Source organism: Anastrepha obliqua, chromosome 4, assembly GCF_027943255.1.
Source record: "Anastrepha obliqua isolate idAnaObli1 chromosome 4, idAnaObli1_1.0, whole genome shotgun sequence".
In the NCBI taxonomy this organism is placed as follows: Eukaryota; Metazoa; Arthropoda; class Insecta; order Diptera; family Tephritidae; genus Anastrepha; species Anastrepha obliqua.
The window spans coordinates 19,597,501-19,609,404 of NC_072895.1; the positions used below are offsets into that span (position 1 = coordinate 19,597,501).

An 11,904-nucleotide genomic window follows, 5' to 3' on the forward strand; every position below is an offset into this window, starting at 1 on the left:
TTCATATTTGTGGTGTGTGTCTTGATGTTGTTCTAAAAAGGGAGGGACCTACAGCTTTAAGCCGATTCTGAACGGCTGATATTTTTTATGAGGAAAAATACACTCGGAGGTTTGTCACTGTCTGTTCTAAAATACAGTACTTAATTCTCCTACAAAACAGAATTTTTTTTGGACCACCCTAATGCACGTAACTTCATACGTACATATGTTGTGTTCTTGATATGTAAAAGTTCAATGTTTTTCACTCCTGATATTTCGTCTCTTTGTTTAAGAACATTTATTTAAGTACAATCGTTTAATCATAAATAAATTTTCTTTGCCTTTATAGAAATTCGATGAAGTCGACGGACAAGCAGTTACGCCGCTCACCATGGCCGCTATGGTGGGCCATGTGACGTTCGTTAAGACGCTGCTCACCCAATACGACATCGACCTGGAGCGCGAGTGCAATGTCGTTTTTGACGGTCTGCTGGTTTATGGTGCCACTGCGCTCTGGGTTGCCGCCGGCATGGGCCATTTGCAAGTAGTCAAGTTATTGGTGCAACGCGGTGCCGATGTCAATCACAATACGAAAGCGCAATCGTCACCACTTCGTGCTGCATGCTATGAAGGTACGCGTACATACTTCGTCAGTTGAGAATTGTATTTAATTCCCATTAATATCTACTCCATTTTTACACATAGGTCGCCTGGATATAGTTAAATATCTAATTGAACATGGCGCCGATGTGAACTTAGCCAACACCTATAATAACACATCTATTATGATTGCCGCCTACAAAGGGCACGCCCATGTTGTCGACACGTTGCTGAAGAACGGCGCAAATCCAAATGAGCAGGCGCTTTGTGGCGCCACGGCGCTGCATTATGCTGCTGAGTGTGGCCACCTCGAAGTGTGCCGTCTGTTGCTTGACCATGGCGCTCGCATGCAAAAAAACGAGCATGGGCTCACACCTGTTCTGCAAGCGGCCGAACGTACCCATGAAGCGGTAGTGGAGATGTTTATTTCACGCCCGGGACTGATGACAAAAGATGAGGTAAGTGTGCGCTCACACAGCCACATAGCAGTTGGCAAACGCTAATTTGTTTCACCTTTTTGTTTCTTCACCAGACAATAATTGCAATCGAGTTAATGGGTGCCTCATTTGCCAATGACAAGGACAACTATGACGTCACGAAAGCCTATCAGCATTTGATGCGCGCCATGGAGATGCGCTACGCGGACGAACAAAAAGTGATACGTAAACGCGTAATGGCGCCGGTGCCCGCCTACGACGATTGGTTCGAAACTGAAAATATACCAGAATTGCAGGCCATACGACTGAACCACCATTCGATACACATGGAGGCATTAACGATACGCGAACGCATTTTGGGTAAACATTATCCGGACTTGCCGCAGCCCATTGTGTATCGAGGTGCAGTAATGGCCGACCAAGGACGCTTCGCACAGTGCCAAGTATTGTGGAATTACGCTATCGATCTGCGCATGATCAATAATGTAAGTGTCTAAGCGTCTGGGGATATACGCTTATACTTACTGTGTTTTTATATATCTAATTTCCTTGCAGGTTTCAGTCGAACGCGACTTGCTACGTTTCGCACAATTATTTTCACAGATTTTACGGCTGGAGGAACAAACGTTGGATCTTTCCATTGTGTTATCTGTGCTGGTGAAGTGTCAGCAAGAAATCGAGAATAATAAATATAAAATAGCGCATCCCGGACCTAAGGATGTACCGCAGATGTTGGCGGTAAATATGATTCATAGTAGGCCTCTTCTTTTCGCCAAGCGTTAGCAAGTGGCGAATAGTTGGAGCAACTGGTATAAACAAACATATCTAGGCAGCGCTGGAATAGAGCTGCCTAAAACTGCATTTATTTGTAGTGAGTTATACCAGTTTCATGGGGTATAACCATACCCACTGGCGGCGAATCTTGCTTGATAACGTTGCTATTGCTTTCACATGCCAATTTTTCGTCAAGTGAGCCGAGCAGAGACATAGCGAGCAGAGATGTGGCGAATAGAAGAGGCCTATTAAATACTTATGATATGCATAATTGTGATATTGTTTCGATTGAACCAAAGAGAACGGGTTGTAAGATGGGTTGGGTCAAACGAGAGACTTTAAACTTACACTTTGTTTTACTAACGCGCACACTCCATTAGGGCTCCTCCTCGTCCTCCTATTTGTGGCGTGTGGCTTGATGTTGTTCCACAAATGAAGGGTCGTACGGTTTTACGGCGTCTCCGACTGACAGAGGTTTTTTTTATGAGGAGAAATATACTGATACATAGACACAGACATACCCTTACAAACATGCAAGCTACTGATCCTTAAATAAATCCCAAGAACAGCGAATGAAAGATGGCGCAATGAAATCACCTGCAGAATCGCTCGACTCTCAATGCTAAACGCACAGAATCTCTCTTAAGATAAAATAAGCATAGTCTTAGCACACAGATTTCAGTTATTACGGGGCACTGCTTAATAGGTAGGCACGCCAAGAGGATGGATGTGCAAGTTCATGACTTCTGCAGAAGTTGTCTTGATGACGAAAAGGAAAAGACGACCTTGCACCTTCTGTGTCATTGTCCTGCTCTATCCAGACGGCTTACCATTTTAGGTAGATCATTTTTTAGCGGCCTCGGTAGTCTAGCGTAAGTGCACTAGCCTGCCATACCAGAAGTTGTGGGTTCGAATCCGACGTAAAGCACGTTCCTCGCACTTTTTCAAATTTACCTACTTTCCCTGTTTCTAAAAAAAAAAAACAAAAAAAATCTCATTCCTCCAACCCAAAAACTTATCTTTTCCATCCTTACTCCCGCAAAATAGTCAGCTCAATATGTGTATTGTGCCTGCTAAAACAGCAAAAACAAACAATTACGCATTGCATCAGTAGCGCCAGCAAGAGGAAGTGAGCAACCGCGGTAATAGCGCATGCACATCAAATTTAGCGAAGTCCTCAACCATCTGCGCGATCCTTCTGGCTGAAAAATGTGAGACGCAGATGGCGCTCCAATCAGGCGTTGTTCCTAAGCAACGACAGAACTGGTTGTTGTTGTTATAGCAGCATTAACATTCCCCATATATGTATAATGCTGCTGAAGTGACAGTCCTTGGCCGGATATAAATCCGGGTCATTCCGGTAACGTAGAACCGACTGTCATGGGAACGTCTGGGAGCAGAACTAGTAATTAGGACTGGTAGCGGCAGGCTAATCACCTACCCTGTTAGAAATCAAATAAATTAATGAAACAACGCAAGACAAGAGTCTTGTCGAGGTCCTATGCTCCCGAGAGGAGTGAATAAAGAAAATAAAAAAATTTTAATGTATTGGAAAATTTCACTTCTGCGGAAATCAGAGATTCTTCTAAATTACATACTGGTTTTAGGAGATATAAGTACAAGTTCCCCATGCGGCATCACAATGGGCTATGAGCATGAGTTTGTCCACAGGGCACCCGCTTCAACCTAACCTAAATACACTCGGGAAGTTTACCCTTGCTCGTCGAGGAGCGACCGCCAATAGAAGAACTTTTTTATTTCGTGCTCGGGACCTCGAACCTGCGCACTTCCGAATGGTAGTCACGTACCAACCCATTCGGCTACGGCGGCCGCTTATTGCATATCCAGAAGTTTTCTAAAAATTCTGATTAAGAAGTTCAAAATTTTGATGATAATTTTCGAAAATTTGTAAAATTTTTGTGAATTTTGTACAAAATTTGGAACTTTGGAACAGGACGATGTAAGACAGTGCGAGTCCATCCATGTATACATTAATGCCTCAAAGCTCGAGGGCAGGGTGGACGGAGGTGTATATTCCGTGCATCTGGAAATCTCCTTCAGTTTTCAGCTTCCCCGAGCACTGCAGTGTCTTTCAGCCTGAGCTGATGGCAATAATAAAAGCCGTGACACTGATATAATGTGAAGCAATACCTGGAGATGATATCTATTATACATTTTCACTGATAGCCAGGCAGTCTTTGTGACATTGAGGTAATGGAATGTTCCAGACCAACCGTCTTTCAACTTTTCCTTCTCGCCTCCGACATATGGAATGTGTTATCAAATTTATGCATATACATACATAAATTCATATTCAAGCTATGTAGAATTTAAGTTTCAAATTTATTTCTAGGATCAAAATGAACAGAACGTCGTCACTGCCCTCTACCTCATCAAGATAATTACTAAACTCTTAGCGCACACCAATATCGATATTCAACGACCTCAAATCGAGCAACTCTACTCAACCATATTGAAATTTATCAAATGCGATACTCGTCTGGCGGATGGACAGACTTTGTTACATTTGGCTGTGAACGGCGTGACGCCTGTTGATGATTTCTATACAAGTGATATATGCCGGTAAGCGATCTAACAGTAAATATGTATGTACACATGCAGTGACTCACAGCTTATTTGATCCAGGTAATACTTTTTTAGAAAAAAAGAAAATTATTCGATGTTTATTAAATTTAATTAAAAAAATGTATACGACTTGCATAGTTTTCTCATCAAAATATGCTCACAGCTTAAATGATGCAGTATATTTTATAATTTCTCTGAGTATGCAATAACGGGGAAATGTATTTTTTTCTGTTCAGCTTAGCGTTTTAAGCCATTCTCAAAAAATTGTTGTAAAGAATAGTTGAACGGACCTGACTTGAAAAAAGGAAGACGTTATTCGTCGTTATAAAGAGGGGAAAAGCCAACAAAAAATTGCAGAAATTGTTGTTATTATTTCCTCAATTGTCCAGCACATTACGGAAAGGTTTCGCCACGAAAACAGGATAGAAGATAAGGGCAGAACTGCGCTAAAGAAAATATTTAATAATGCAGATAAGAGGTGGATTGTTCGCAAAGTTAAAGAAAAAACTCGATTTAAGCGCTCAAAAATTAACGAACGAAGTCGAAAAATACTTAGGCAAGATCTGTAACCCCGAAACTGTTCGTTTGGAGAAAACCAAACACCGCGCCTCAACCATGTAATTTGCGCTCTGCAGTTAAACATGGCGGGCGCAGTGTGATGGTATGGGGTTGCATGTCCTACTCAGGCGTTGGAAATTTAACATTTATTGAAGAGAACATGAATAAAGAGATGTGTATCTGGATCTGCTAAAAGATAATTTAGTACAAAGTGCGTATAAAATGGGCATTAGGGATTAGTTTATGTTCTAACAAGACAACCATCTCAAGCATACGTCTGGTATTGTAAAAACTTGGCTTATCTGGAACTGCCCACATGTGTAGAGTTCAGATCTCAACGCTATTAAGAATTTGTGGTCAGTGCTGGAAAATAAAATAAGAAACCACAATATTTCTAATGCTTCTGATCTGAAACGGGCACTACAGTAAGAATGGAATAAAATTAGTTCCGATCATACAGCAAAAACTTGTAGAATCTATGATTTCCCGATTAAAAGCTGTTCTGAATTAAAAGGTATAACCTCACTAAGTATTAGCCGTAATCATGAAATCGAAATATTAAGGGTACCCGGTGGTCTAGAGCACGAAAATATCACCTTTTTCACGATTTTTTTTTTTGCCATTAAAAATTTAAAAAACGATGTTTCAACTTTTCGAGCTTATTAGTACGTTTATTGAGCATACAGAAAAATTTTTTTTTACTTTTGAAACAATATTTATTATTATAAAAATGCCGCTGAAGATGACCCTCTCGAAAAATCGAACCCGGACGGCGTAGATGATTTCGAAACTTCTACTCATCTGAAACACAAAATTCAAGAAGATTCTTAATCAGAAAGAGTGCAGTTATGGTCGGAACTAGAACAAATCGAAAAAATGAAAAATTGACAAAATGGCGCACTTTTGAAAAAAAAAAATTCGTAAAATCGGGTTTTTTCACTAGTTTTTTAGTTTAAAAAATAGGAAATTATTTAAATAAAATTATGATTCTGAAGGGGTTTTCAATAAGGGCGGGTAGATGTTGAAATGGAATAAAATGGCGTTTGCTGTGTGGCACGTAGCGCCGTCCTGCTGGAACCACATGCCGTCTAGGTCCATATGGTTCAATATGGGCCATAAGAAATTGGAAGGGCCACCACGTCTACCGAAAAATGAGCGCAATGCGCGCAACGTTTGCGTTAATGAACACTCATTTTGATAATAAAGTTTTATCATTTGAACGTGCTGTTCAATCGTGTAACTTACCATGATGATTTGGCATAAACAACTGAATAATAAACAAAAGATTTGACAGATGTCTCCGAAACAAAATGGCTGCCACAGGGCGCCAAAGTCGACCCGCGCCAATTGAAAAACCCTTTAGTTCCGACGATAGCTATACATGTTGTGAACAACATATCCAAATTTCAAATTATTCGGTTGAATAGCTTTTTTGTTTTCATCCCCGCCGTGCCGAAAAAAGTCGTTTCGAAATAAATGAAAAAACACTTTTTTCATGAATTTATTGTAGCGAAACGGTTCAAGTCAGTTTATTAAAAGTTGTTGCATATTATAAAGTAACATTTCAAGAATATTTGATAAAATTTTCATGTAAAAATATTGCAAAATGAGCGAATGAGAGCACATTTACGTAGACGTCTTTTCAAAAATACATTTTGCAGTAGTCAGCATATCTCAGCGTAGAATCATCTGAAATCAAAAAAATCGAATAATTTAGTTAAAGTATGAGTTAAACTTCCCCCCAACGTTTATTTTGACGATTTATTTTCATTTTCAGCCATTTGGTAGTCGTTTGAAGTAAAAAGTGATTTTTGACGAAAAAATGCCGCCATTTTGTAGGTGTAAAACCACCTTAATATAAAAAAAATGGCGAAAAAAAAACGTTGGGGGGAGGTTTTTTATATGTAAAATATGTGTGCAAAATTTCAAAAGGATCGGTTGAGTAGTTTTCAAATGCCAATGACTACGCACTTTAAAAAAAAAGGTTCGAGAAAACCGCGTTTAAAGTTTGTAACGGACTACGCGCGCAACTGCTGCGTCTCGGCAGATGTTTGAGGCGGCTCGGCTTTATGCTCTATAACTTAAAAAGTTTTGCTCGGATTGACTTAAAATTTTAACACGGTATTTTTGAAATGTTTTACTACAATAACATGCAAAAAAAAAATCGATTTTTATCCCTTACCCCCCCTTAAGCTGTGGCTCAAAACTGTAACTGAATTATTTTAATGTGCCATATTTTTCTTTCTTTTTTGTTAAATATTAAGTAAAACATGTTGTTTAACAATAAAAAAATATTAAATTTTTTTCTGTAATGGAAATACCATAAAATGTATTTAATATTTTAATCATTTTTTTGGCTGCATCAAATAAACTGCGAGTCACTGTACATCATAACATATCGTAACATATTTGGTATTCTTTATTAGTTTCCCTTGCTTCCGCACTGCATTGCTGTTGGTGCACGTAGGCGCCTCAGTTACGGCTGTCGATCGTGATCGCAATACGCCCCTGCATACGCTCGTTTCAAGTGTAAGTTGTTAGGCGCTTGCCGCACCCCAAAGTATACCCAAGTTCTTTCTACACTTTTTCAGATACAGTATCCACGCGATAATCCACACGTTGTGACGCAAGCCGAAAAGATTGTGAAACTTTTTGTGGATGCCGGTGCACATTTGGATGCGGTGAATGCGAACGGCTTGACGGCAGCACAAGTTGGTAATGCAGGTAAGCCTAATTTAAGCGCGTACAAAAGTAGATAAATGAGTACATAAATGAGTACCCAAATTAGTACTTAGCATTGATTAATAATTTGATTTCTTTTAACGCAGCTGCTATTAGCAACCTTATACTCAGCTACCAGAACTCATTGACGTCCTTGAAATGTATTGCTTCGCGTTGTATCGCTTTCCACAAGCTTAAATACCAGGGCTTCATACCTAAAGCGTTGGAAGCTTTTATACAAATGCACAGCGCTGAAAAATTCTGCGCGTAAGCGTTGCTGCAGTTGGTGCTTTTGGCGCGGCAATCGAGTGAAGTGAGTGTGGCCCGTAGAAGCGGTTGGGCTGAGCGAATTCTATCAACTTCCTCTTGGTGTATTGTAATTTTGTATATTTGAAGTCGAATATTTATTTTAGATTTATAAAAACTAAACGCTGGTTATCCAGCAAAAAATATTGTTTTTTTAGCCACAGCGATATTGAGCAATATTGGAGAAGATATAATCTGCATAGTGGACTATTTAATTTAATACAATTGCGTGCTGTTTTTACTGAAATATGTCAAATTTAAAACATTTGTGGCAAATTATGTTCATATGAAAAGAAGAAGCTTTTTGTTTTTAAATATTTTAATTGTTTTTGAAATATTATATTATAGCCAAATATTTTTGCCAAGCGCATGTATATGAAAAATGTGGACTGAATTTTTAGTTGTAAATGCATAAATAATCATTTAACACAAATTATATCTAAAGTCATCAAGTGAGTGTGATAAAGCCGAGCACAACACAAAACTCTCGCGCACTTAATTGGTGAAAAATACGCATTGCGCATATAAAAATCGATTGAATATCTATGTGTATCTGTAAATTATCTAACTATTGTAACAGTGAATAGTTTTCGACTCAAACCCTAATTTTACGATTCAATCGATGATGATAGCGTAGCGTTATAATAATTGTGAAAATGTTGTATGTATCTGTGTAGGCGATTCGTCAATAATGAAAATCATTCATCCAAAATACGAGTATGAATAGATAAATATAAATGTCAAAATTTTGTATAACAAATTTTAAAATATAAGCTAACGGTAAGCTGACTTACAAAACGATGGTTTGGTGATTTACTCGGAGGAAAAAATGATTTGTGTAAAAATGTGCGAATAAGTCATCTTTGGAAGGCTCAATAATACGTAAGTTTTTATACCCTCAATTATGATATTCAGCCAAGTAGCTTTTTTGCATTGTCATACAATAAGTAGGTGGCTGCCGTAGTTGAATGAGTTGGTGCGAAATTCAGAGAATCTCGGTGAAATACCAAAATAAGAAAAACATTTTTCTAATAGCGGTCCCCCCTTGGCAGGCAATGGCAAACCTACGAGAGTATTTCTGCGATGAAAAAGCTGCTTATAAAAAATATGCGCCGTTTGGAGTCGGCTTGAAACTGTAGGTCCCTCCATTTGTGGAACAACATCAAGACGCACACCACAAATAGGAGGAGGAGCTTGGCCAAACACCCAAAAAGGGTGTAAGCGCCAATTATATATAATATATTTATATAAGTAGGTGTAGATGCTGGCTTCGAACATAAAAAAAGGTGTTTCTAAGAGCCATTAAGCGACGGTGAGTCCTCCAATCGTTCGTACATCTAAAATATTAGCAACGTGTCTTTCATTTATCGCAACATGATCGATCTGGTTTCGCGTTTTTCGATCCGGAAACAGCTTGGTGTATCTTTTTATAATAGAATCTGGTGCTGCAGACTATCGACTGCTGCAGACCATAGACTTCGAGCCCGGCGAAGTCGATCAGCCTCTGTCCATTACCGGATGTTTGATTGTGCACGGTGAATTTTCCGACTGTGGAACCACAAATTCACTCCTTGCCCACCTCGGCGGTGAAGTCGCCAAGCACGATTTTTATGTCGCGACGGGCGCTGTGCTCACTGTTCTAGGCGTTCATAGTAACAATCTTTGGTCGCATCATCCTTTTCCGTAGATGCGTGGGCGCATATGTGCGCGGTGTTAAAAAATCTCACTTTGATGCGGATTATTGCGAGACGCTCGTCCACTAGAGTGAACGACAGTACTTGGCGACGTTCCCACTACAGTCGGTTCTACGTTACCGGAACGATCCGAATTTATATTCGGCCAAGGACTGTCCATTCAGCAGCAGTCCCTATATATACTTATATTTATGGAGAATGTTTATGCTGCTACAACAACAACAGTACTTGGCGACGAAGTCTCTCTCCAACTATAAATCCAACACCAAATTTGCGCTCCTTTACATGGCAGCTGTAGTAGATGTCGCAAGGGTCCTATGTTCTTTTTGCCTTGTTCCGTCCATCGCATCTCTTGAATGGCAGTGATGTCAGTCTTGACTCGTACTGGGCCGGGCAGAGCCACCTTCCCCTTTAAGAGACCGGACAGTTCAGGTGCATACCCTCGAATCATAATCTTTTGGTTGTTTGCAGTGGTCGTCATCAGAGTAAGCATATTCTCATCCGAGGCACTGTTTTGTTTTCAATTGGGGGAGGATTTTTACTTGGCGGGTCCCGAATCCAGCGCATAACCAGATAACCTGGGTTTCTTCTCTTTTTCACATTAGCCCGCTCTCAAACGGATGCCTGAAATTTTTTTCATGTACGAGTATTGTTGACATTTAGTAAAATAAAAAAAAAATAGTCAGCTGCGCGGTAGAGGGGGGAAAACACGTCAGTTGAACGCAATGGCACATTCTTGCTTCGGCTGACGGTCTTTCCACCACTATAAACGCAACTGACCATCATTATTATATTTTCATATGTGTCAAATTATGTAAACAAATTTCAATCGGCATAAAGTAGTTTTACTTTTCAATTTTTTTTTACAAGTTCACCTGTTCAGCTGACGTGTTTTCCTCTTTCTACCGCGCAGCTGACTATTTTTTTTATTATTTATTAAATGAGTTGTTAAAAATTTTTTTTGGACACGTTTCGCAGCATCCCACGCACGTACCCACCGCTACTGGACCAGCTGACGGTTGGTTTCGTCATCCATTGGATGGCGTCTGCCTTCAGCATTAAAATTAGTCGGCATGAAATGATGAGTTCATAATGACTCCTGGCTCCCGGACTATTAGGGCCTTTAAAGATGGTCGCACAAACATTCATGATGAGGAACGAAGTGGGAGACCTTCAGTCATTACCGATGAACTGATTCAAAAAGTGGACTGTAAAGTGAAAAAGAACAGACGATTTACGATTTCGTCCTTAACTGAAAAGTTTTCTGCTGTCTCAAGAAGTGTTGTTAACGAAATTGTGTCCGAGCGTTTAAATTATCGGGAATTAATTTCACGCTGGGTGCCAAAAAGGCTGACTGATGAACACAAAACCAAAAGATTGGGCAGTGCATTGAAGTGAAGCAGTGGTTGTCTAATCAGATGGCAATCTTCTTTGACGATGGCATACAAAAGCTGGTCCCAAGATACGATAAATGCCTCAATCTTCTTCTTAATTGGCGCGATAACCGCTTACGCGATTTTGGCCGAGCTTAACAAAGCGAGCCAGTCGTTTGTTCCTCGTGCTAACCGGCGCCAATTGGACACACCAAGTGAATCCAAGTCCTTCTCCACCTGATCTTTCCAACGCAGATGAAGTCTCCCTCTTCCTCTGCTACTACCAGCTGGTACCGCATCGAATACTTTCAGAACCGGAGCGTTTGTATCCATTCGGACGATATGACCCAGCCAACGTAGCTGCTGGATCTTTATTCGCTGCGCTATGTCTATGTCGTCGTAAAGCTCATACAGCTCATCGTTCCATCGTCTGCGATATTCGCCGTTGCCAACGTGCAAAGGTCCAAAAATCTTACGCAGAATCTTTCTCTCGAACACTCCATGCGTCGCTTCATCGGATGTTGTCATCGTCCAAGCTTCTGCGTCATACGTTAGGACGGGCATGATGAGAGTCTTGTAGAGTGTTAGTTTTGTTCGTCGAGAGAGAACTTTACTGCTCAGTTGCCTACTTAGTCCAAAGTAGCACTTGTTGGCAAGAGAGATTCTACGTTGGATTTCAAGGCTGACATTGTTATCGGTGTTAATACTGCTTTCTAGATAAACGAAGTCTCTTACAAAATCGAAATTATAACTGTCTACAGTGACGTGGGTGCCGATACGCGAGTGCGCCGACTGTTTGTTTGAAGGCAGGAGGTACTTCGTTTTGTCCTCGTTCACCATCAAACCCATGCCTCAATAGTAATGGGAATTATGTAG

At 40.2% G+C, this 11,904-nt stretch overlaps 1 protein-coding gene across 3 annotated transcripts in view; it reads left to right on the plus strand.

Annotated features, from left to right (window-relative positions):
- LOC129243990 (protein fem-1 homolog B) overlaps window positions 1–8,762 on the plus strand; it is a 36,019-nt gene extending 27,257 nt beyond the window's left edge. For 2 of the 3 annotated variants that reach the window (XM_054881536.1, XM_054881538.1), the window contains 8 exons: window positions 329–611; window positions 685–1,037; window positions 1,112–1,501; window positions 1,572–1,754; window positions 4,144–4,373; window positions 7,361–7,463; window positions 7,526–7,658; window positions 7,763–8,762. In XM_054881536.1, coding sequence (XP_054737511.1) covers window positions 329–611; window positions 685–1,037; window positions 1,112–1,501; window positions 1,572–1,754; window positions 4,144–4,373; window positions 7,361–7,463; window positions 7,526–7,658; window positions 7,763–7,926 — 1,839 coding nt within the window. In that variant the 3' untranslated portion in view covers window positions 7,927–8,762. The remainder of the gene's footprint in view (window positions 1–328; window positions 612–684; window positions 1,038–1,111; window positions 1,502–1,571; window positions 1,755–4,143; window positions 4,374–7,360; window positions 7,464–7,525; window positions 7,659–7,762) is intronic. The other variant, XM_054881537.1, reaches the window with a different exon arrangement.
- Window positions 8,763–11,904: the final 3,142 nt, after the last annotated feature.